The 25,842-nt window shown below is 53.8% G+C and overlaps 1 protein-coding gene across 1 annotated transcript; it reads right to left on the reverse strand.

Moving 5' to 3' along the window:
- Positions 1-2,700: 2,700 nt before the first annotated feature.
- Positions 2,701-25,310, reverse strand: CDS2 (CDP-diacylglycerol synthase 2). The gene is made up of 13 exons (XM_050325591.1): positions 25,222-25,310; positions 14,712-14,879; positions 13,689-13,785; positions 13,227-13,324; positions 12,358-12,497; positions 11,900-11,958; positions 10,774-10,856; positions 9,914-10,001; positions 9,486-9,554; positions 8,789-8,941; positions 8,387-8,506; positions 7,672-7,775; positions 2,701-7,026 (listed from the first exon to the last, which is right to left on the reverse strand). Exons 1-13 carry the CDS (start codon positions 25,308-25,310, stop codon positions 6,897-6,899), a joined length of 1,398 nt encoding a protein of 465 aa, XP_050181548.1. The 3' UTR covers positions 2,701-6,896.
- Between the last annotated feature and the right edge of the window lie 532 nt (positions 25,311-25,842).

The following is a 25,842-nucleotide window of genomic DNA, read 5'->3' on the forward strand; positions in this document are numbered from 1 at the left end:
TCGAGCAGTGAGGGCCAGGGGGTCACAGAAACATGGAATGGTGTGAGTTGGGAGGGACCCTAAAGCCCATCTGGTTCCACCCCTTGCCATGGGCAGGGACACCTTCCCTTATCCCAGGTTGCTCCAAGCCCTGTCCAACCTGGCCTCGGACACTTCCAGGGATGGGGCAGCCACAGCTTCCCTGGGCAAATGTAGGATGTGGACACACCAGGAGCACTGGATGAAGCGAAATCCCTGCCCACAGCAGCGGGTGTATCCTGTTTGGTGCTGGTTTTCCTCCAAGGAACTGGCTGTGCATCCCCAAAGCAGCCTGGCATGTGGTTGGACTGAGCTGCAGCTCTTGAGGCGCAGGGAGGAGGCACAGGAGGGTTGATACAAGCACGCAAATGAGCAGTGAGGGGGCTCCAAGCCATGGCAGGGTCCCCCCAAAGCCTGACAGAGGCTCCAGCTGCCATCTCCCCCATCCTGGGAAAGCCCAGACCTTGTGGAGAGGGAAGTTGCCCCGAGCAGAAGCAGGAACAGCGACGGGGGGGAGTGCGGGGGGATGAATGAGGACGTGGCCACTGGTTCCCGTTGTGATTTCCAGCCCAGGGTCGTGCCCAGGGTGCTCTGAGCCACTTGCAAAGGCTTTTTTTTTTTTTTTTTTTTCCAGTCTTGTAGCATAAGTTGAGAAAAGGAAGGAGCTGGAGCCTGCACTGGGTGTCCAAGTCACATCATGGTGGACCCTCTGGGCTAATTTGGCTTAATCACAGCCAAAAAAACCACTTCTGTTGCTTTGGGCAGTGAGTGGAGCCAGCTCAGGGATCCCCAGCTCACACATTCCACTGCCCAGGGAACATGACAGTGTGGAACAACCCAGCAGAGCAGCCCGGAGCAAACGAGATTAACCCAATATCCTGCTTGGGACCCAAACTCCTCAATCAGCTCCACTTCTGCTGCACCCCAGGTGGAGAAAGTCCTGAAGGAGCCCTGAATTAAACACCATTTTCCCCTCTTAATACTATCAGCAGCCAGCCACAGGAGCTCCAGGGGGCTCACACATTTTGAACCCTTTTTTTTTCTCCTTCAGCCCTTCAGTTCTTTCTGGAGCAGCCCTTTCCCACCCCGCTGGGTGAGCAGGATGTCACATGGTCCTTCCCCCTCCTCCAGAACGGAAACTGTTGTGTCTTAGCCCCGAATCTGCCGTTCAGCCCAGCTCTGCGGTCACACCACAGGGCTCAGCCCTCCCTGACACCCCAAAACAGCCCTTCCCAGCACCCCCAGAGCCCCCTTCAGCTGCCTCCTGCCTGAGCCCATCGGGCAACCCGCTGGTTGCTTCTGGGTTTGGGAAAGGACAACACAAGGTTGATTTTTTTTTAATTAGCAATCAAGCTGAATTCCTGAGCTGAATAACAGAATAGTTTGGCTTGGAAGGGACCTTAAAGATCATCTCATTCCAACTCCCTGCCATGGGCAGGGACACCTTCCACTAGCCCAGGTTGCTCCAAGCCCCGTCCAACCCTGGCCTTGGACACTTCCAGTGATGGGGCAGCCACAGCTTCTCTGAGAATTCCATCCCAGCCCCTCAGCACCCTCACAGGGAGTGAATTTCTTCCCAATATCCCACTTAAACCTACCACGCCCCAGGAGAACTTTAAAAAGGCAAATCTCAGCCCATGAAGTTGTTAGTTTTGTTTTTACATCCCCCTTCCATCAGGATCTCATGGAAAACGTGTCTGGACAGGGGTCACACAGAGGCAGCTTTGGTTTGAGGCTGTCTGGGTGTGGAGAACAGCGAGTACCAGGATTTCCACTGGGAATGTGCAGTTTCCCACATCTGATTTAATGAAAACTGGCCCAGGACAGGGAGAAATAAGGTGGGCTGTGCAGCTGAGGGGCTGACAGGGCTCTGGGCCCCATCAGCTGTGCCTGACTCACGGCAGGGTCACACCACAGCCCCGCTGCCTGAGGCTCCACGGCTTCCTCAGGGCTTCACAGCCCCCTCTCCAGCACATTTACCCTCAAGGAATCATTTCAGACCTTGAATTGCTTCCCACATCGCTGAATATCGCAGGGTGGGTCTCAGCAAGCTCCTGCTATAACCAGGTGAGGTGCCAGAATGTGGGATTTGGGGCTTCGGGGTCACTTTGCGCCCTGGCCATCGAGAGGGCGGCGTGTTGTGGTGCTGCTGGAGGGTGAATTTGTCTGCAAGTGCCCACACAGCGTGACAGGAAGCTCGTAAAAGGGCTGCTGAGGGGCTGGTTTGGCTTAGCTGATAAGTCAGAAACAGTCAAAATAGCACCAGAGCTAAAAATAGCGTTTTTTCTGGGTAAACAGAGAATTCTGCCCTCCCAACCCCAGGCAAGCCAGGAAAAACGGCTGAAATGAAGGAATAATTTATATTCTTCACATTCCCAATGAAATCTCTGGGGTAAAATGAGCTGATTTACAGGGGCAGCAGTGCCAACACTCCCCTCACCACTGATCAAATGGGGCCTGGATGATCCGACCCCAGGGTCACTGCAAATCCCGCTGGGAATGTGGACATGGATGGTCCAATCCTGCCCATGTGCTCTCTGCCAAAACCAGGTCTGCTCCTGGGAAAATCCCCGAGGAAGGAGCAAGGAATGAGGGAATGTGAGATTGGAACAGCTGGATCTGGCTCTACAGAGCACGGAAAGGAGGTTTGGAGCATCCCACTGAATAAAACTCCACTGCAGATAATGGAACTTATATTTATTTAACAGTAACATACAGTATATAAATAGGGTAGATACTTTTAAAATATACAATATATCACATTCGAACATTCGGTCAAAGGAAGGCAACTCTACGTGTGCAGCTAAAACAGGAACCAAAAGAACAACGCACAGAGAAAGAAGCCGATGGTGGGAACACGGCAGGGCTGGAGAACAGGGCACACAGGGATTACAGGAGCACAGAGTGCCACCCCAGGGAGGGGACAACCCCAGGAGCTTCCCCACGATGCCTTCCATGACTGACCTGAGCCCAGGAGGGGCTAGAGGGGCCGTTTGGGTGCTGACACACAGCTCTCTGCCCTGCTCCCACCACAGGCAGCTGGGGGAGGAGGAGAGGGTGGGATCCCACCAGGGCCAGGTCTGGGGGAGCCCCCTGCACATCCTGGAAACAGGAGACATCCCTTGGAAAAGGCTCCTGGGATTTCACAGTTTTAGGCGATGCTGGGGGATCTCCAGCTCCACGAGCCACCAGGAACCCCAGGGATTGGTGTCACTGCCGAGCCCCTCACCCCAAAGGATCTGTTTAACACAGGCTGATCACACAGGACACAACTGCACAGACCAGGTTTGGGGCTTCCCTGAGCACTCTGGGCCACGGGCTGGCCCCTGCATCCCATCTGCACACTCATCTGGGACACAAATTCCGACCCCAGTGTGCCAGGTGCTCATCTCCCAGACCCAGCCTGTCCCAGCTCAGGCTGGGGATCAAACCCATGGCCCAGCTGAACCATCCACTGGCCAACAGCCCTGGGGGTGCTCAGTGCCCTCCCCAGCACAGCCAGCCCCTCACTGCACACAAAAGCAGCTTTCCAGCCACGTGCCATCCCTTCATAAAACACTCCCACGTCCCTCTCTGCCTGTTCCAGTGGCACTGGTGCAGAGGTGGCTCCCACACCAGCCTGTCCCTGCCCTCAGAAGCTCCACACTGGCCACATCCTACTCGTCTCTTCCTCTCAACCCAAGCACACGTTGCAGCTGACACAGGACCTCCCCCTTGCTCTGCTCCTCCTATTTGTTTGGCACAAGCAGGAAGAGCTTCCCCAGTGCTGGAGCCCACTGGGAACCAAAACTATGGTGCAACCTGAGCTGGAGCCCCGAGCTGGAGAAACTCCCCTTGGGCATCTCCTTCCCAGCCATCCCTGGGGTCACTCTGGCCTCTCTCCATCAGCCTCCCTCCCAACTGCAACTCTCGAGAGCTGCAGCATCACCAAGGTCCTGCAAGGCCTAACACAGTGGCAAAGAGGGGGCCACATGAGGGACAACCAAAGCCAGTAACAACAACTCTTCTTTTTTTTTTTTCTCAGCAAGTGGTGAACTCCCCATCCCTGCAAGTGTTCAGGATCAGGCTGGATAAGCCTTGGAGCAAGCTGGCCAAGTGAAAGGCTTCCTGCCCACGGCAGGGGTTGGAACAAGATCATCTTTCAGGCTCCTTCCAACCCACAGCGCCCCAGGATTCTCTAGGTCCAGCTGTACAACTTGCAAATATTCCTAACAACCCCCATCTCCCTGCCTTCCTCCACTGTTTCCATTCAGTTTAACAGACTTCCATGCAGGATACTTAAACCCTTTCCACTCAGCCTTGCCCTTCAGACCAGCAGAGGCTTGGAAGTTCCCCCTTTCCCTGCAGTGCTGGGAAGGAAGCAGGAATAAAGCTGATGAGGGAAGCAGCCACCCACAGGCAGAGCTGCTGCTGCTGCTGCTTCTCTCCCAGCCAGGGCAGCCTCTAAACGGAGCCACTTTGCCCTCCAGTGCCCACACCCAGCACTTGCACCCTCCAGAAAGGCCCAGATAAACCAAAGCCTGAAGCAAAGCCTTGGGTCAGGGTTTGCCCAGCCTTGGGTCAGGTTCTGTCCCACTAATCACAGCTGAAGAGGCACAGAAGGGTCAAAGCAGAAGAGCAGGAGACTAAAAAAACTTCTGGACATTGGAAAAAACTTCTCAATATAAACAGAGCACACTTTTGGAATAGTTACTAACACCATCACTTCTGCCTGTGACCCAACAGTACCCACCAGGGGTTTTGGCAAGGGCAGGGGAACCCTGAAAAGCACCAGCTGGTCCAACCCCACAGGGCAAAATGATCTCAGGGACTGCACAAAGCAACCCCCACACCCATCCCCATGGATGCTCCTGGCAGGTACCCTCACTTTGCCTTGCTGAAATCACCCAGAATGTGATGAAACCCAGCCCAAATGGTCTCCCTGGGCACCTTAACCCACCTCTCCAGGTTGCCAGTGAGGGGCCTTGGACCAACATTCTCTAAGAGGACAGAAAATAAATCCCTGCCTAATTCAAGTTGGGAAGGAACAGACACCACAACCAGCCCAGGGACACCACTGGCATTCCCCAAAGCCAGTCCTGCCCTGGCTCAGTGCAGCAGCTTTGCCAGCACCACACTGAAAACACTCTGGGGAAACAGCCCCTTCCTCTGTGCTTTCCATCAAATCCCTGCATTTGCAGACAAATTCCTGCCCTGGGGGTCCTGTCTGGGCAGAGGAAGCAGAGCCCAGCACAGGGTCCTGCAGAAATGCAGGGGAGAGGCTGGATCTGTTCAATATATTTACACACACACACACGAGCTCTCTTGCACACAGCAATGGCAGAACCAGAACAGGGAGGGAAAACTGAATTTGGGGTGTTTTCAGGTGGTTTATTTTCTGTCGAGGCTAAGCCAGGTTGCAGCAGGTACAGGTCTCATATTGGGGGGGGCTGTGCCTAAGGGTTGTGTCAGCAACTGCTTGAAAACACCAATGTACTTCTGTATGAACTCTCCCTGTCACTCCTTCCCCAGGTTAAAATAAGGTAAAAGTTCTCTCTCCCATGCACAAACTATGGAAAGAAGGAAAAATCAAGAGTCACCTCGTGTTTGGGATCATTGTATAAGGTGGAAATGGGGATATTTTCACTATTTGAGCACAAAAAAGAAAAAAAAAAGTTTTACAATTAGGGCTCTCCATTTTAAATAATAAAAAAAGTATGACAAAATAAAGGAAAGTACTTCAGTAAAACTTGCAGCTATTAAGTACAAACTATTTCTGACAAGATTCAGTGAGCAAAGCAGGACAGAAGCCTGCAGAGAAATGAACCCAGACTGAAATGCAACACAGACCGTGGTAAACTCAGCAGCACAACATCTACAACTCAAGTAACAAACAGACATGATCCCTGAAAAGAAAACAAAACTCCCAGTGGAGCCCCAGCAGAGCCAGAGCCCAACCAGCAAGAAAACAGGCTGGAAACTGCTCCCCAAATTGCCTAAAATATCCCAGTGAGGGGTTTCCAACCATCAAGAAATGGAAAAGGGTGGTTCTTAAAGGTTATTTAATGGGGGAAAATGAACCAAGTTAATTAAGGGTTGTTCTTACTTGGCAGGAATTACTCAGTGAAGCTTCAATGCTCTTTAAAACTTATTTACTCCAAGCAGTTTTGAAGCGATTTGAACCTCCCACATTCCCACGTGCAACTCCCAGTTCCTTGGCTCCTTGTCCCCAGTCTGTTCCTGGTTTAATTGGTTATAAAAGTCTCATCTGCCAAAATATCAGCCACAAAAAAAGAGGGAATGTGAGAGGCACTGCAAAAACCAGCAGGTGAGAGCAGCTGCAGGTGCCTGGCTGTGCAGAGGAAACAGGGCTGGGTTAGTACAAGATCCTCTTCCAATTACCAGAGCCTGGGCAAGGAGATCCCCACAGCTTTCTGGGAGAACTCCCACTGCATTCCCAGGTCCCACTGGAGAGAAGGCTGGTCCCCAGAGCTGCCACCAGCCTGGCACAGCAGCCAGGGGAGGGCACGGAGTCACTTCCCTGCCAGCTCCACACAGACAACGCTCTGTATTCCCTGCAAAAACCCACTCACAGGGAAAGCTCAGCACTGCCCAAACACTGCAAAGGTTCAGCACAGTCCTACCCTCCTGCTTCAGCCCACAGTCCTTCCAAACCTTGACTCCTCCTCAGCTCCAAACCCGAGATTTGCTCGTTTGAACCAAAGCTCTATAAATATATTATTTTTAAAAAAAAAAAAAAACCACAAATGCAAACATTTACCAAGAAAGGAAGAAAAGTTACAGTGAAATGAGGCCTTGTTATTGTCTTCAATCAGGCAAGCCAGGGATTTCCTCTTGGGGGCCTGTCTGTGCTCAGTCCTGTCCCGCTCTCCCGGTGCCTACGCGTCCTCCAGGCTCCCCAAAATTCCCCTGTCAACCAGGTGTGCTTTGAGCGTGTTGAAGATGTGGAGCTGCTGGTCTGGCCTCAGGGTCAAGAACTGCTGGATCAGTTTGCTTGGGTTGGGGCCCCTGAAACACAAAATCACCATTATCAGAGAGGCAACATGGCTAAATCTCTTTGAGCTGGGGGCTCCAGTGCAACTGCAGCGAAATACTGGGCTTAAATTATTGACCACATTGTCCATTCCTTCACCAGCCCTACATGGGGAGCTTAACTCCACTTGGGATGTGGAAATCAGTTCAAAAGGCACGGGGTGCTGAACTGTAGACACAAAAGAACACCCCAAATGCAGTGTGTTTAAAGAGGACTGTGCATCTCAGCAGCAGGTGCTCCCCCTCTCAAATCCAGGCAGCCACACAGAGACAGTTCCTGGGCTCCTTGAGACATCTTTGATGTGCCTACAGGTTTTCTTCTGTGCTTGGCTACAGAACGCTTGTTAATGCTACAAAATGAGATTTTTCCTGCTTGTCTGACTCTGGAAACCCTGTCCAACCCTCACAGAAGGAGGAGTTTCAGTGGGACTGGAATAACAGCCCTTGGGGAACGAGGGTTGTGCTTCCAGCTCTGCCCGACCCCACTAAAAGACCCTTCCCTTCCCTCAAGCCTTCCCCCTGTGTCTTCTTGTTTTTAGATGTCAGTCTAAGGGGGAAACTGCCTCTCCTGCCCAGCCTGTCCAGCCCTGGGTCGTGCAGGGCCCCCAGAGCAGCACAGACCTGATGAAGCTGGCGATGTACACGTTGACAAAGGTGGCCATCAGGTACTGGCAGTCAAAGCGGTCCATGATCCCTCCGTGCCCCGGGATGGTGTTGGCAAAGTCCTGAGCAAAGCAGAGGGATTGCATTGAGCACTTCCAAATACCTGCTATAACTTGCTTCCGTGCCTCCCCACGTGGCACTCACCCCCTTGCTCCAGTTCTTCCCAGAAGGCAAAGTCAGGTTGAGGAGACATTTTGTTTAATCTCTCCCCTGGTTTTAAAAAGTTTCTCCTGCATGAAGCTGCTGGTGCCCGAGGGACAGTGAGGCTTAACTGTCACTCAAAGGTCAGGGAAGGCTGATGTTTATCTCCTGTCACCCTGCCTTGCCCTTCAAGGCATCTTAACTGATCACAGACCGTTTACATGTAAAACCAGCCTGTTGACATCAAGAGAAGCCTCAGATTGCAAAATTTCCTGGCCGGGTCTGTCCTCCCCTACTTCAATTTCTGCACCACAGCAGGGTTTAGAACACCACAGCTGAAATGTTAAGGTCTTTTCCCATTCAGTCAAAAAAAAACCCCAGATCCTGCTCCACCTTACCTGTGACTGAACAAACACCCCCTCCCTTCCCAGAGCACCATCCTGCTGTTCCCTGGAGTGCAGGGACTGCTCTGAGAGGCAGCAACCCTTTGGCCTTCCCTTCCTAAAAGGCAGCTGACCCTGCCCATCCTCACCTTGATTTTGAAGGCCCTCTTGAACCCACTGGCAAAGAAGCCTCCGAAGGGCCCGATGAGGGAGGCGAAGGTGGAGAGGGCGATGCTGTGGATTTGGAAGGGGTACATCCGGACCGTCTTCTGCAGGAGAGACACGGCACAGAGGGATTTTCCACGAGAACACCACTGCCCACTGCTTGCCCCTCCTTCTCTGCCCCCCAGCATGTAGCTCAGCTGGTTTTCAAGTGGGTTAATGCCCCACCAGACCCAGGACAACTCCTTGGGGATGTCAGCCAACAGTGACCACACCACCATCCTCCCTTGTCGTGTTCCTTCACGCACACCATCAAAACAAAGCCCTGCTCTCCTTTCTTAGGGCTCCTATCCCAATAAACTGGATGTGATAAACAGGGAGAGCCATACCCAGCCCACCACAGACTGCAGCACCAGGGGGATGTTGTACTCCTGGAGCTGGAACAGCTCGGAGGGCTCACAGTCCACCGTGAAGCTGTTGGTGTCGTTGTTGAACTCCACGGGGCAGGTGAAGCAGCGGTACCCTGACATCACATAGGACAGCTCCAAGGGCACACAAAGGGAGACACAACAAAGAAAACAGCATTAATATCTTCCTGAGGGGAGCAGCAGAGCTGATCTCACAGAAAAGGCCATGCAAGGAGATGAGGAGAGGAGGGAGCCACACTCCGGTTTTCCTAAGGAGATTACCCTCCTGAGCAGCAGTAATTGGCTAAAGGCACAGCAAGAGCATCTGCTCAGCAAGGAGTGATCAGAGCTGGGCCAGGCTGCACCCCCTTGCTGAGGGGACAGCAACAGGCAGTCAGAGATGGTCGTAAAACTGGTTACAACACTCCAAGAGTGCAGAATTCCCCACACAGCCTGTGAAATGATGCAGAGCACCCATCCAAATTCCCCCTGCAATGAACATGTCACAGGGTTTATCAGGGACTGAAAACCTCCCCCAGTGTCTGCACACAGCCATGGACCAGTTCAGAGCAGGTCAGCAAAGAAAAGGTGAAGTCTCTGACAAAAGCTGGCAGAGATTAAAGCCTGACTGCATTTTTTAGACAAAGGGAAAAGATCAATGAAATAAGCACCAACTTACCAGCCATCCGAACAAAACAGTGGAAAAAAATCCTCCAATAAAACCCTCCCAGGTCTTCTTTGGGGAGAGCTGCCCAAGGGAAAGAGAAGGAGGTCATTATTTCTGCACCTCTGCAGCCCTTCCTCACCTGTGAACTGCTGAGGCCAATACAAGCTGGTGCCACCATCCCCAAATAAGAGTTTGGTCACAAACTGCCACCAACATTTCAGCCTGAGACCGCTCATTCATTCCCCGTTGGACTCCACGATCTTGAAAGTCCCTTCCAACCTCAACCCTCTATTATTTCATTTGATAGCCTCCTCAGACTGGGATGCACACCAGGTTTAATTTGGAGGCTCGCTTCAGACCCCCAGCAGGAGCTGAGGGAACACAGCCCCAAGGCCCAGAGAGGCCCAAACCCACGCTTTGCTCCCCAGAGTGGCACAGACCTTGATGAGCGGCGTGCGGCCGAAGAAGAACCCGAACATGTAGGCCATGATGTCGTTGCAGATCACGCAGGAGATGGGCACAATGAACCTGCAGGGCACAGGGATCAAACCACTGGCAGTGCCAAGACCAGACAACGCCAAGACCTAACGAGCAGCTGCCATTACAAGGGGCTCTGCAGGGCCAGCACACCAACCTTTCCTCCTCCAGGGCGATGCAAGGAGCACCCACTTGGAGCTCCACGGGAAATCTGGGGGTTACTCAAGTGTTCTGGGCTAAAGAGGGGGTTGTGCACCCAGAATGGCCTGTTTCAAGCACACTGCCTTTAGTCCCACACGACATGCTGCTGGGCACTGACCTCCCCACGCCACCCCCAGAGTCCCCCGGGCTGGCTGTCACACACAGAGGAATGTGCAGTATTAAAGTGGCCCAAAAATTACTTCCTGGCCCTGCTGGTTTTGGCAAGACCACCAGAGGGGCTTCCCCTCTGCACAGCAGCTGGAGTGAGGTGGAAGGTTCCACCTCCTTCCTTCCACAGCACGGCCTTTACCATCTGCTGACAGCCCGGCCCCAAATCCAGCAGCACTCTCCTATCCATTTTTTGGGGGTAGGTATCAACAGAAATCATCTACCCAGGCCTGACACCACCTGAAGGGTCCCTGCACCCCACAGGTATTGTCAGATGCTCCTTTACAGCATCTCTCTAGTGGCACAAAGCAAGTCCTAAGACATTGAGGAGTCACTCAGTCTTTTGCTGTTCCTGCTCTGTTCTGGACAGGCTGGTCCCTCACAGGGAGCTCCTTCCCCTCAGCCATTTCAGGCTGCAAAAAAATAAAGCCCTCAGAAGCCAGAGCAAACTCACCAGATCATTCCTTCAAACAGGTTGTGGATGATGAGGTGGGACTGGGTGACAACAATCAGCAACGTCACGTGGGTCCACCCGAACTGGAAGAGAAGACAAGGTGGAGCCCAGCCCGCCCAGGGACACTGCCCTGCTCTGGGGGCAGAGCTCGGGGGGCTGTGAGCTCCCTCAGAGAGCACCTCTGCCAGGACAAACACCAACAGCCACCCCGTGGAATTTATGGGCAAGTTCTGCAGCTCAATCCCAGCTGAGACCTTCACTGGGAACTCCTGCTGCTCCCCATACACCTCACTCAGATTTCTGACTGCAGGAGAAGAGCAGAACACTAACAGATATCCAAGCTGCATCCCTGTTTTGTTGAATGTTCTGGAGAGCAAACCCAGCTGGGTCAATGGTCACAGGTGAGGAAACACCTCACTGATGTCTGGGAAGAGGGAGACAAAGCCAATCTGTCCTCAGCACCTGCAGCCCTCTCATCTTCCTCACAGCATCCACGAGTGCAGAGGGAAGGGAACACATCTTTGAAGGGGAGTTCTGTCAGAGAGCTTCCTAAAAACACAGTCTGCTCACAGGCACCTTCCTTCCAGGCAGCAGTACAATGCACAGCCAGCTCAGGAGCAGCTGCTGACACATCGACCTCCACACATCTTCAGACAGCCTACATCATTCCTGCTTGTGCCTCCCACTGGGGGCAGCCATTCAGGCCCTGATTTAATCCACCAGGCCCTGAATTTAACCCACCAGGCTCTGAATTTAACCCACCAGGCTCTGAATTTAACCCACCAGGCTCTGAATTTAACCCACCAGGCTCTGAATTTAACCCACCAGGCTCTGGATTTAACCCACCAGGCTCTGGATTTAACCTCTCCAGCCCTTGAATTTAACCTCTCCAGGCCCTGAATTTAATCCACCAGCTCCTGAATCTAAGCTTTCCAGGCTCTGAACTTAACCCAGCAGGCTCTGAATTTAACCTAGGCCCTGAATTTGATCTCACCAGCCCCTGAATTTAACCTTACCAGCCCCTGAATTTAACCTTTCCAGCCCCTGAACTCAACCTTACAAGGCTCTGAATTTAATCTCACCAGACCCTGAATTTAACCCAACAGGCCCTAATTTTGGACCTTACCATGTAGAACTGGAGGCGATAATGTTTCTTCACCAGGCTCAAGACAAACATGCAGAAACCTGAGGAGAGACAGAAGAAAAGCCAAAGGTGGGAAATGCACCTTCCACAGCCAGAAAGAATTTTGTACCACGAGACTGAGCAGCTACTGAAGATTTTACCTGAGTAAAAGATCAATTTTAAGCAGGGAAAGCACTGTTTTGGAAGTCACACCATTGCCTACAGGTATCCCTTGGAGAGGAGAACAACCTGGCTGTCCCAGACAGATTATGGATTTTTTGGGGTTTTTTTTCTACTCATGTAAGAAAGAGATTTGCCCCCACTGCTCCCCCCCCGAGCCAAGTTACAGCGTCCCTGGAGAGCACAGATGGTTTGCTTTGGACGCTGCACCGGGCACAGCACGCAGGGTGAGAGTCATTCAACACTTCCCTGCCCAGGTGAGGCAGCAGAAGGGGCTGTACCTGTCAGGTAGAGGGCGAAGGAGATGAAACGGTGGTATTTGCTGAGGATCCGCAGGGGCTCCTCCCTCTGCACCAGCGTGAAGAAATAATCTGTCACCGTCTCCCCGTAGAAGAAATAGTTCACACAGAGCAGGAAGTACCTGGGGAGGACGGGGATGCTCGTTAGGAGGAACCCTGGAGAGCTTCTGGAGAAACACAGGAGGTGACTGATCCCCCTGGATCACTGCCCTGGGACAGGGCCCTTCAGGTGACAGCCTGGACTTTATTTCCTCCAGTTTGGAGAAGAGAAGCTGTGGCTGCCCCTGGATCCCTGGGAGTGTCCAAGGCCAGGCTGGAGCACCCTGGGCTGGTGGGAGATGTCCCTGCCCGTGGCAGGGGGTGGCACTGCATGGGCTTTGAGGTCCCTTCCAACCCAACCCATTCTGGCATTCTGTGGTTCTGTGCCCCCATGTTCAGCCCTGTTTCACAACCACCTGAAAACTCCCATCCCACCCACACAACCACATCCATCTGCAGGTGGTGACTCCTGTCACTGCTGTCCCTTGCACAGATCAGGGGATTCTCATCTCTGCACTTCATTAGCAACAGGACAAACTTCACCAATGAGGGCTCTCCTAAGATGCTGATCTATCAAGACTCCTGGGGGCTTTTTGTTCTAGTGGGAGGTGTCCTAGAATGAAATGAGATGATCTTTAAGGCCCCTTCCAACCCAAACTGTTCCATGGTTCTGTGATTTGCCTTTAGAGGAGCTGTTAACACACACCACAGTGAACACACAGCAACCCCAGGGTCTCTGGGGGTGTCCCCTGCCCTGGGATGGGCTGTTCCTGCTGCACACTCCTGGGCAGGGGAGCAACCCCCTCACTCACCAGCTGAGTGTCCTGAACCAGGGCAGGTCGTAGGAGTGGTACACGTTGTAGCCAATGGTGATGATCTCGTGGAAACACTTGATCTGCACACACATCACCTGCACAGAAAGACACCCAGAGCTGCAATCCACGGTGATTAAACAGCTCTTTCCTCAGGGAGACAAAAAACATGCATGTGCAGAGCAAGAGGTACTTTAACAGTTGACATCAGCCTGGCAGGAGCCTCCTAATCCACCACGGGGATCTCACCACGCCGTTCTTCCCTCCCCTTTCCAACAACCTCCTCTCTTCGTTCCAAACTGCAGCCAAATGCTGACCAGCAGATTCCTGCCCAGGTTTTCATCCAGCCAGATGAACAGGGCCTCCTGAGACACGAGGCTCTGAGCTTCCCACCCCACCAATGGTCCCAGCAACCTCCCCACCGTGGCCGTGAACGTCAGGACGCTTCCCTGGAGCACTTACAATTGTCATCAAGACCATGGGCCCCAAGTAGATGATGATGAAGAAGAAGGTGATCATTGCCAGCGTGAGGATGCCCCTCACCCACCAATTCTTCCATCTGGGCCAGAGAGAAGGGAAGATGTCAGAGGTAAGTCAAACCAGAGCGAGAGCAGCCGAGCTCTATGTGTGTCACAGGAAGGAAACTGAGCCCTGGAAAGCCCAGGTTTCCTCTCAGTGCTGCAGAGAGAGCTCGAGCTGCTGCCAAAGGCCTGGCTGCAGCAGCTGCAAGGCTTCAGATCAGCCTCACTAACTGCAGAAGGCATTAGAGAGGTGCTGGGCATCTCCAAGGCATTCAAATGGGACAGTAGAGCGTCTGCTCCTGGCCTGCTACAGGTTTCCCACCCCCTGGACAAGCTGCAGGATAAGTTTAAATAAAATAGGGACCACCCCCCCTTCTCTGCACTCCTTTCAAGGAGGAGAGATGGGCCGTGAGGTGTTGTACCCTCAGTGCTGCCCTGCCCTGAGCCTGTCCCATCCTCACAGCACACCCAGGGCTGACACCTTCTGTGATAAAAACAAGACACTTCCCCCCACCACAGTCTGTAGAGAACATCCAGGCTGCTGTTAACTCCTGCTGTTAACTCCTGCCCTCCTCAGCATTGATTTCTTGTGCATTTCCTGCACACTGGTGGTTCAAAACCTCCACAGCTCAAATCTCTGTGAGTGCTGTCAAAGCCACACACACCCCCTGTGGTCTCTCCCACCCAGGCCCCTCCACCTGCCAGGACCCAGCAGGAAGCCAGATCCTCCCACAGCCCCCTCCTCTCCCACCCACAGCACCCCTGACCCTGCTCCCTGCTCTCCCTGCTGCTTCCCGTGGCCTTGGAGGCAGGAAAAGAGCTGGGGAGCTGCTCCTTCCACTTCCAGCAGCCCCCAAAGTGCTGCTGGGCCAGGAGAGCAGGGGGAGCATGCAGGGCCCTGGCAGGGGAGGGGGATGATGCAGGGCCCTGGCAGGGGAGGGAGATGATGCTCAGAGAGTGTTACCTCGAGGACAGGTTGGACAGAGCTCTGTTCAGGACCTCTGGGGTGTCATCTGATGTCTGCACCGTGGAGGAGCCTCCAAACTCCGATCTGCTCTCGCTGTCCGACGCCGTCTCTCCATCCAGCCTGTTCTCGGACTCGGACTCCTGCCAGGGACAGACAGACAAGGAGCTTTACCAGCCACACTCCTTGGAGGAACTCAGGGCAGCCCACTGGCTGTAACACCAACCACCACTCTGCTTCTGCATCAGAGAAAATATTCTGGGTCTTACGCGGGGTGAGACCCACGGGAAACATCATCAGGTGTCTCAGGCGCCATCCACGATGGGTGGGATGTCCCTCAGCCTCAGCAGCAGCCACAGGAAAGGGTCTGTTCCCTCTTCACAGCCAAAGATGCCTCTCAGTTGATTAATGAGTATCTCCAAGTGCTTCAGGGACGCAGCCTTGTTAGCAGGAATTTTTACAAGGCCTCCCAATCCCCAGGCAGATCTCGAAGAATGTAACACTGCCCAAATTAGCCAGGAGGAAAGGCCTCTCCAAGCAGACTTCTGAAGTGCTGACTGCACAGGGACACTAAAAATAACGCCCAGCCCATCCTCAGGCAGCTGAAGAGGAAGAGCCCAGCTTATCACCCAGCCCCAACATCCCCTCTGGCACAGGAGAAACCCGGGACTGGCAAGAGAGACACTTTGTGCCTTCCCTGCCCCTTGGACTGCCCAGCACTCAGCTCTGAGCAAACTCCTGTGTTTAGGGGGAAACAAATACAGGGGAGGCAGGTGGTGGAAAAAGGATTCCAGGTGAGTTCTGGCCCCCCAGCAGTCCTGTGCCTCTTCCCAGTGGCAGTTTCCACTCCAATCCAGCTCCTGAACAGAGGACCAGTCCAAACTTAAAACATTTTGTCCCTCGTTTCAGCAGCACAGCTTCATCCTGCTCCTGGCTCCTTGAAGCAAGGAAGGAAAAGGCCACTCCCTGGGGAGCACTCAGGCAAGGCAGAGCCTGCACTTGGCACTGGAAACTCCTGGAAAAGGGAGAATGTTTGCAGGAAAAGCACCGAGGGAGCCGAGCTGACAAACACTGGGAGCTCTGTAAGCAAAGGGACTCCACTCCATCCCTGTGGGGTCCCAGCTCTGTAACCAAAAGGACTCCATCCCTTTGGGGTCCCAGCTCTGTAACCAAGAGGACTCCATCCCTTTGGGGTCCCAGGCAGTGCTGCCCACATGAGGGGACTGTTCTGGTACAACCTGTGGTTTGTGGTATTTGTAGTTCAGTGGAGCAGCGAGGCTGGAGCAGCTCCCTTATTCAAAGCAGGAAAAGATAATTACTGCCCAAGCTGGAACTGTCAATGGCTGCAGGCCAGGTTCTTAAATCAGACAAGGACAGCCAGGCACCGTCAGGTGGAGGCAGCTAAAAATACAACAGTGATGTCAGGGATTACTCCCAGGGACAGCAGAGCTCTGGCCACCACCAGCAGCACCACCAGCACCTGGGTGTCAGCTCTTCCTCACCTCCCTCCCTGCTCCTTCTTTCCATGCCCATCAGCTGGGAAGGAAGAGTTTGGGTTTGCTTTCAGCCAGACTTGCTGTCAGCCCCCACGTGGGCCTGGAGAGCTGGCAGTGAAATGCAACTTGGCTTTTTTTCAGCTGTTTTTTTAAGTGACCCGTGAAATCCACTCTGCCCCCAGACTTCAGAGAGATTTAGTGCCATTTAGCTGAGAACTCAAATCCATAAGGCAGCTGCAAATGGCAGCAGGCAGAGACTGGAAATGAAAAAACTCCCTGGAGATGACGAGTTTGGCATCTGACAGTCAGGTTTTGGGAAATCACTGCACTGTGTTGAGCTGCAATCCATGTTCCTGTTGCAATCCAGACTCTCTCCAACAAAAGGATTTCCTGCAGAATTCCCCTGGGAGCAACCTAAACAGCTCCAGCCTGGCCAGAATCAGAGTCTCCTCTGTACAGGCTAAACCCAAAAGGCTCAGGCAGATCCCTCCTGCAGTCCAAGGACCCATCACCTCACCCAGGTCACCGGGTGAAAGGCCCAGCACTGAAAGGAGGAGGCAGATCCAAGCAGCATTCCCAGGTTTTACTCCCCAAAGGCCAAGTGCAAAGCAGGCAAATCGTTCCTGGGTGCAGCCCAGAGGATCAGAAGTTCTGCAAAGTGCTCAGAGACCAAAAGGAAGGGAAAGAGCTCCCCTCCTGTGCCCTCCTGCCCTCCCCTCCTGTGCCCTCCTGGCCAAGGACACGAGGGATGAAGGCAAAGCCCAAGGGACTGAGGAATGTGATGGTACAACTGAACTGATCCCACAGCTGCTGGAACTGGCAGTCCTGATCCCTGCCATGTCCTGATCCCTGCCATGCCCTGATCCCTGCCATGGCCCTGATCCCTGCCATGGCCTGATCCCTGCCATGCCCTGATCCCTGCCATGCCCTGATCCCTGCCATGATCTGATCCCTGCCATATCCTGATCCTTGCCATGATCTGATCCCTGCCATATCCTGATCCTTGCCATGTCCTGATCCCTGCCATGCCCTGATCCCTGCCATGTCCTGATCCCTGCCATGCCCTGATCCCTGCCATGATCTGATCCCTGCCATGATCTGATCCCTGCCATGATCTGATCCCTGCCATGTCCTGATCCCTGCCATGGCCTGATCCCTGCCATGTCCTGATCCCTGCCTTGTCCTGATCCCTGCCATATTCTGATCTTTGCCATATTCTGATCCTTGCCATATCCTGATCTTTGCCACAGCCTGTTCCCTGTTTTATCCTGATCCCTGCCACGTCCTGATCCCTGCCACGATCTGATCCTTGCTATGGCCTGATCCCTGCCATGGCCTGATCCCTGCCATGGCCTGATCCCTGCCATGATCTGATCCCTGCAGCACCAAACCCCCAACAAACATTGCCAGGTTATCCCCAGAGTGTTTCCACTGAGAACAACTGAGCAGCAGCAGGAACCAGCTCTTCTCCCTGCTCAGCTCTCTCTGAATCAGAGCATTAGGATTATATAGGACACTGTGCCAGATATAGGCTACGGAGAGGACTCAGGAATCCACGCTATTTTTATACCTTTTATGCAAATTGCCCCCATCAGCCTACAAATCACCACTCTGAGCAGCTGAAGGGATGCTAAGCAACTTGTTAAAGCCTGAGTGTGATGATATATCCTGGGCTGGGCCGCTGAAGCCAGCTGTGGCACTGCCCTGGTGACACCCTCCTGCCCATTCCCACTGCTCTTTCCAGCCCTCCATGTGGGCAGACAGATCCCAGCAGCTGGCACTGCCCTGGTGACACCCTCCTGCCCATTCCCACTGCTCTTTCCAGCCCTCCATGTGGGCAGACAGATCCCAGCAGCTGGCTCTGCTCTGCCAGGCACGGATGCTCCCCGGGGCGGATTAAAGCTCATCACAGTCAGTGCTGCTGCAAAGGGATTGTGGCTGCCCAGGACTGCAGTGCCAGGGCTGCCAGGGCAGCTGGGTCCAATATTTTGTCACAGCCACAGCAGCTTTTTCATGCCTCATCTGTTCTCTCCTGTTCCTGCCCTTGAAACAAAAGCCTGGAGAGACTCAGACTGGCACAAAGTTACGCCAGAAATCATGACCTGCCTCCTTCCCCGGCCACTGGACTGCTCTCCTCCCATTCTCTCTCCTTTAGCCCTCCAGGGACTGTTTTTCTGCCTTTTTTTTTGGCTGCTGTTTAGGTTCTAAAATCAAAGCCCTTGAGCCTCTTCCACCCCACGCTGCCCAGACACCTCCCAGCAACCCCAGTGCTTCCCACTGCTGCTCCTGCAGGGCACAGAGCTGTCTCCAGCTCCAGTTATTCCATTTTCCCTCACCACAGCTCTGCCTGGCTGATTTTCCCTGTCAGTTCCTGATATTCCCTCTGCTTTTCTCCTCCCAGGCAAGGGGGCAGAGTTCCCAGGGTGTCAGACATCCATGTCAGACCCCTCAGGATGTCAGACATCCATCCACCTGCAGGATGCAGAGCTGGGAAAGAGTTAAAACCCCTCAGTAAGAGCAAAGCAAACCTTCTCTCTGGTTACCTTGGGATCTGGCTTTAGTCCTCCATTTATTTGACACTGAATCTATTAAAACACAATCAGCAGCAGCTTTTACTGGCTTTTGTTACCAACATGGAGCTATTAAATTGAACAGGGGGTGCTTTTGGCAAGCCCAAGGCTCCTTCTTCAACTGATCATCTCAATATTGAAGCCTTCTTACTACATCAAGGGCAAAAAGAATGAAGGAATAAAACCAAGATAACAACGCCCATTTTGTATTAATTCATTGATTTCTACACAAGTCACGATGAGAAGGAAGAGTAAAACCCCAACTCCCTGCAAGGAGTGAACCAGAGCAGATACCTGCTCAGTTTTTACATTTCTGAACTCAGCAGGTCTAAGCAACGTTTGCCAACAAATATTTTATCACCTCGGAGAAAGATCCACAGAGAAATGAGTTGTCTGAGCTCTCCTTAAACAACCCAGCTCCTTCAACCGTGGGGTACAAAATCTGTGCTCACATTTCAGTGGTTTTCTCACAGAGGAAGAACCTCTCACAGAGGTTTTTTTACCCAAACATCCATGACATGATCCCAGTTGTCATAGAAACGAGTCAGCTCTCTCTCCCTGCCAAAAACCTGCCCAGCACAGATCTACAGCTCAGTATCCAACGCTGGCAGATTAAATTCCTGCAAAAAAAAATGCCATTATTTGGGCACCTTCCTGCCAGATTCTGACAAAAAGCCGTGACAGAAAATAAAACCATAAAACAAATGCTGGGAGGGAGAAACGGGGTTGCTTTTTCAGGCAATAAAACTGACAGCTGGAACAAAAAGGGACCAACTGCACCGAGGCCTCTGCTGTTCTCACCTCCCAGCACACTGGCAGGATCAAAGCCAGGATAATTAGTTTAATGAACACAGACCCAGAGGCCTCAGTTATGAAAATCTCCGTGCTTTTGGGAAGGGGGTTTAATTCCCACATGCAACTGCTGTTCCTCTCTCCCTTTCTCCCTGCTTGACCCACCTCCCACCAAATCCACCTCTCTGGGTGAGACCGAGGTGGAAAAATCACCCCAGGGCTCCCAAATTACAGGGTGTTCTCATTCATGGGTTGACAGCTCAGGAGGGGGAAACAAGGGAGAAGTTTGGAGATCATTAACACTGGAAGGAAGAACCAAACCACCATCCAGGTTTGATTTGGACTAAGAGCCCCAAAATACACTGGTTTTGTTGCAAGTGCTGGGGAAAGTGCTTGAACTTCTCAGGTCACCTGCAGGAAAATTAAATTCAAGATCCCCATGCCCCCACTCCAAGCTGGCATCTCGTGCTGACCGCGGGATTTGTTGTCTCAAACAACCCCACAAAGCTCAGGTTTCCTTCGTGTTGATAAAGGACTCCCTTCCCCACCCCAAAATAGCCATATTCCAGTCGAAAGCATGCAGTGGAAACTGGGACATGCCTGAAATAACATCACAAAAAGGCAGAAATGTTTGTACAGTGGCTGAAAGAGAGCAAAGAAAACTCATCTCGTGCCCCCGAAGCTCCTGCTCTGTTGGGACAGGGAGTCCCTCCCTCGGCAGTGGGATGAGCTCAGAGCCAGCACAGGAGCCTGATCTCCATCAGCAAATCTGATCCCTGGGCAGTCACACATCCCTGGGACTCATCAGGAAGAGCTGGGACAAACAAGAGGGAGAACAAACAGCTCTGGAGCAACTGTTCACTCTGAAAGGTTAGTGCAGGAAAGGGCTATTTTTGGCCTCTGAAATGAGAGTCTGCATCACACCAGTGGCTCCTGATCCTCAATTCCTCTGGTGTTAGCATGTATTTTTCCAAAACATAATCAGGAAAAAAACAATCTCACCAGGCTATTTAATTTGCTGGCTGTGGTGCCACAATCCTGCTCTGCCAGTCAAACCCCTCGGCTTTATCTGAACTAGTCAAGGAAAGGAACCACACAGGACTTGGGTGAGTATTTTCAGATGATCCTGATGAACCCAAATCAGGGCTTTGCTGAAGCCACAGGAGTGTCCAAGGCCAGGCTGGGCAGAGCTTGGAGCAACCTGGGATAGTGGAAAGTGTCCCTGCCCATGGATGGGCTTTAAGGTCCCTCCCAACCCAAACCAGAGTGGGATTTTATGATTCCAACCTGCAAGGACTTTTACCTCTGGTGTTAATCACTGCTCACCAAAGGCAGGCAGGAGGAGAAAGTGGTTTTCCTGCCACTCAGCCTGTGGTTTGTGCTTGACAGACAGGAACACTGGCCCTTAGGATTTTTTTCCTGCTTGGAAGACACACACAAACATCCCAGCTTCCCTCTTCTCAGCACCAAACAGCCCTCCACCCACAGGAATCACCCTCAGATAGCACTGAGAGCACAGGATTTTGGGAGCCTCAGCAGAGATGTCACTTATGCACAAAGCAACTCATCTGAGCCCTGACCTCAACCTGCAGCCAGAGGAGTATCCACAGGGAGTTATGGATGTGCCTCCCTCCATCACCCCATGCCATCCTGACCTCCTGGTGCACAGCAAATGACTGGAACTGAGGATTACACCACTGGAGCAGCAGGAGGGAGCTTGGGATCCACAGAGATCCCACAGGAACACCGGGAAAAACAGGGAGCTCTGGGGGTAGTGGCCACTTCCAGGCACTGCTGAGAGGGACACTCACTGGTGTGGCCCCCCAGACCAGACAGGAGTAAATCTACTCATTAAATAAGGATGGGAAGCAGAAGCCAGCCCTGCACTATCCAAAGGGATCTATCCCAACAGGAAAAGCACCGTGTGCTCGGGGGGCTGGATGAGAGCACGGAGAGTCCCCTGAAGAGCTGCTCACTGGGAAGGAAAGGATCTCCTCACAGCCCCAGGGGACTCCCCCAACCCTCAAAAGGACAAAAATCTCCCTGGGATCACCACAAATGAGAAGGAGCAGAGGCCAATCAAAGCCCTTCCAAAGGAAACTGTGGCAAAGGTGTCTGATTTGAGGCCCTTTCCCACCAGGAGCACAGTGAATCCAGTCCCTCCAGGCCACAATTAACCATGCCCAGGAGCTGCCAGGCACACACAGAGCTCAGAATCCAACAGCAGGGAGGGCTGAAGTGTTTTCTCCCAGCAGAGCTGGGATGGTGAACATCTCTCCACAATCAACGAGGTCTGTGCTTCAGCAGGAGCCAAGTGAACTGGTGCTTGGAACTGAGCCTAAAATCATATTAAGAGCTATTAAAAATTAAGCTTTTGGAGTGGCTCTGGAAGCAGACTTGTCCTTCAGCCTCTCTTAATCCTGATGAGATCAAGAGAAGCATCCCTGCAGTGGTTTCTTGGGTTTGGTCCTACAAGAACCTCCTCTTGTTATCACAAACTCCCAACCAGCAGGAGCTCTGAGCTCTCCTGCAACGTGGGAAGTAACAGGACTTGAAATGGCCCAAACCCTTCAGAGCACCTGCACTGTTATTTCTCCGTGTCCTGAGCCCTCTCCTGAGCTGAACTCCAAAACTGGAGCTGCTGCTGCTGCTCCAGCCCAGCCCAGGCAGCTGTTCCCTGCACTCCTCAAGTGCAGAATCATTCCAGTTCCAGTTCCAGCAGCTCCCCCTTCCACAGGCAGAGGCCTTGGGATGTCTGAGAAACCCCCCCCTGTTTCAACTCCCAGTGCAACATCCCAGCAAAAGGATGGGAAAGGAAAGATCCCCTCAGTCCTCGCTGTGGAGTCACACAAAGCACAGAGCTACTGAGAAAGGATCATAAAACCCTCCTGAAGCAGCAGGAGCCCTCAGGAGCTCTGCAGGCACCAGGAAACAATTTTCTTTTGCACTTGTGTTCTCCTTGGGAGCTGGAGGAGAAAATGGGGCTTCCTGGGATGCACTGAACAGGGGAGAGAGGCACTGACCTCTGGGTTTGGGTGATGAATGAGGCTACAAAGACCGAGGGAGAAGGACCTGCAAGGCAGCAACAAATTACAACTTGTTGGATGGTGAGGCCCTGGCAGAGGTTGCCCAAGAAGCTGTGGCATCCCTGGAAGTGCCCAAGGCCAGGCTGGACAGGGCTTGGAGCAACCTGGGCTGGTGGAAGGTGTCCCTGGAATGAGATGGGCTTTAAGGTCCCCTCCAAGCCCACCCATTCCAGGATTCCACGATCTCCTCCCAGGGATCACCCCACAAACACCAACAGGGAACAGCATCCCCGTGCTCTGGGCTTAGGAAATGCCTACAAACACCACCAGGGCAATTCTGCCTGGTTTTTCACTGGGGAGATGAGGGGGAGTTCACCGAGCACAACAAGCAGACGTTCCCTCCCAGACGAGGATTGTGTTGCACAACAGCCTGGGCAAAAAATCGATTTTCAAACGCTCTGGCACGAGGAGCTCGACTGGGGCAGCTCAGGGAGGGACACCCCGGGCAAGGCTGAGAGGAGCAGAAAGTGAAACCAACCTCCCTGTTCCCACCGTCGAAGCAGGGAAGTGAGAACGAGCACAAAACACAAACCTGCCTCGGTGTTTACATCTCAAACCTGCCTCGGTGTTTACATCTCAGAGCTCTTTCCAGAAGCCACGAGGGTTTCTGGAGAGTAAAATATCTGCTGCTGAGTGGTTTTTTCCTTGGCAGGGCTCAGTGCATGACAAAGCAGGAATGGGAATGTCCCCTCTCCCAGCAGCACCTGCAGCAGAGCCCCGGGAAGGCTGAGACCACCACGAGCAATTCAGCTGCCCTGGCCCCTTCCCTGCTGCTGTTCCCAGGCTTTTCCAGGCATTTCAAAACCCAAGGGCTGGATCTCAGGGGGAGGAAAGCAAATCCTGCCCCTGAGCTGCCACGGAAAGCACTGGCCCCAGAGGGATCCACAGCAGCAGGATTAGTTACCAGGTAACACCTCCCAGCAGCAGCTGGATTGAACAATTCAGGGAAATTCCCTGCTCCCAGCACTGCTCTCTCCTCAGAAACACCACACTCAGCCCCTCGGAGGAGCTGTTCCTCACTGCTAGGAAACAATTTCTTTCTATTTTTCTCCCTCCTGAAAATTAATTCGAGCTGTTCCAGGAGGAGCAGAGCAACAGAAGCGTTCCCTCTCTCCAGGAAGGGCACTCAAGTCATTGACTCCCAGGAAATATCAGAGGGGGGTCCTTCAGAAGCCTCCTTGCAGATGACAATGCTGGCCTGGAGATAACAGGATTGCACTGGGAACTGTGCCCTCTGAGCTTCTTTTAGGGGCTAAAGTGAATCCCAGCTTGGCCCAGGGGGTTGGTTGGGCTCCAGTTAAGCAGCACCAGCTCCCCCTCCCCTTCCCAGCCTGCTGAGGGAGGTTTCCCAACTCCCACTAAAGTTCTGGAATAGAAAACTCCCTGGAGATTTTTTTCTGCTGCAAAGAAAATTCCAGCTTGGGGCAAAGGTTCTTATCTCAAAGGCAACGGTGTCACCCCCTGCACAACCCACAGCCCCTCACCCAGCTCAGGAAATCAGGGATCAGAGAGCTCCAGGAAAATGGGAGAAAGGCAGAACCTCCAGATCTACATCGAGGCAACCTTCACCCTCTGATCACATCCCATCAGCACGACAAATCTGCCTCCATCCCGCCTGCACAGCCCCTGCAGGTGTCCCACTGGTGCTCAAACAGCACTAAAACAGCATTAAAATCGCATTTAAATTGCAGAAGAGTTTAGCCTGATGGTTTCCTGCTGCTCTGAGCTGCATCCTTGGTGATCCCTGTGATGGTGCTGAGGGTTCAGGGCCTCTCCCAAAACAAGTGCATTAAACACCAAGGCAGCAAGAACCCCTTTTCCCCTCCGGTTTTTGCTGTCTGTGACCCTGTAAACATTATTTACAAAGTTTTCCCGGGCTGTTTATTCCTCTTGGTCCTTTCCTCTTCGGGGAGGAGCAGGAACAGAGAGGGACCGTGAGCACCCAGCCAGGCTCAGGGGACAGGAAAACAGAGCCAGGCTGGCTTTCCATGGCTCTTCTGAGTGCAAAAACAAACCTTTTCCTTCACAGAAACACAACTTCACTCCTCACTGAGCCCACCCAGGGAGGGCATTCCCTGGGGAGGATTTAGGAGGGACCAAAGTCTTTCCTAAGGCAAAGTCTGGGAGCCCGAACTCACTCCCAGGACCTGGAAGGTCTGGAACCCCAACCCCTCATTCCCTGGGAGCGATTTAAGACGTACCAAAATCTTTCCTTAAGGGAAGGTTTGGAACAGCACCCCCCACCCCCGCCTTCATTCCTTGGGGATGATTCGGGAGGCACCCCCTGAGGGCAGGTTTGTAACGCCCCCCATTCCCCGGGGGGCATTTCGGAGGCACCAAACGCCCCCCCCCCCAAAAAAAAACCCACAGTTCACATCCCCATCGCACGGCGGAGCCGGGGCCGGCTGTCGAACCCCCTCTCCGGGGGCGCGATCTGCTCCTTCGGGGGGTGACAAACAAACCCAACGAGGGGCAAATAAACGGCCCCCCCACACCCCACACCCCACACCCACCCCACGAGGGGGTCGCGCAGCCGCACGCCCCGTCCTCCCCCGTCCCTCCCCACCCTCCCGCGCCCCCAGACTCGCCCCGCACCTTGTCCTGGGGTCCAGGCCCGCCGAGGCCGCGCCCGGGCCGCTGCCGCACCTCGGCCATGCCGGACCCGCGCCCGCCGCCCGCCGCCGCCAGGGGGCGCCCCCGCGCCGCGCGCCGGCCAATGGGCGGTGCGGGATGCCCCGAGGGGGCGGGGTTTCAGCGGCACCGGCCACGCCCAGGTGTGGCGGGCTCGTGGAGGGCGCCATGTTGGGAGGGAGCGGCGCCGCCGGGGACCAATGGGAGGCGCGGGATGGGAGAAGGGGGCGGGGCTTGGGGCGGACCCGGATGTTGGGGGGGCGCCATGATGGAGGCGAGAGTGCGTCACTGAGGGAGGGAGGGAGCGAGGGGGGAGCCCCGCGCGCGGGAAGGTGTTTGTCCTAACGGCACCAACGGGCTGGGCCTGCGGCCGCTTTTCGCTCCGGCCCGCAGTTCCCGTCGGGAAGCGGTGTCTGAGGAGGGGCGCGCCCGCCGCGCTGTCCCTGCGGGCAGGCCCTGAGGGGTCAGCGCTCCCCTCAGCCGAGGCCCTGCAGCGATCGGGGATCCCCTCGGGGGGACCCTGCAGGGATCGGTTCCCCCTCAGTGGCCGGGCCCC

The sequence above is a fragment of the Myiozetetes cayanensis genome, unplaced genomic scaffold, assembly GCF_022539395.1.
Source record: "Myiozetetes cayanensis isolate MyiCay16 unplaced genomic scaffold, myiCay2020 scf30, whole genome shotgun sequence".
Taxonomy (NCBI): domain Eukaryota; kingdom Metazoa; phylum Chordata; class Aves; order Passeriformes; family Tyrannidae; genus Myiozetetes; species Myiozetetes cayanensis.

Coding starts and splice junctions, on each gene's coding strand:
- CDS2 (XM_050325591.1), bottom strand. CDS start 25,310: ATGGCCGAGGTGCGGCAGCGGCCCGGGCGCGGCCTCGGCGGGCCTGGA. Junction 13,786..14,711: donor CTGTCCAACCTGTCCTCGAG/GTAACACTCTCT, acceptor TCTCTGGCCCAG/ATGGAAGAATTGGTGGGTGA. Junction 8,942..9,485: donor CTGTTTTGTTCGGATGGCTG/GTAAGTTGGTGC, acceptor GTGCCCTTGGAG/CTGTCCTATGTGATGTCAGG.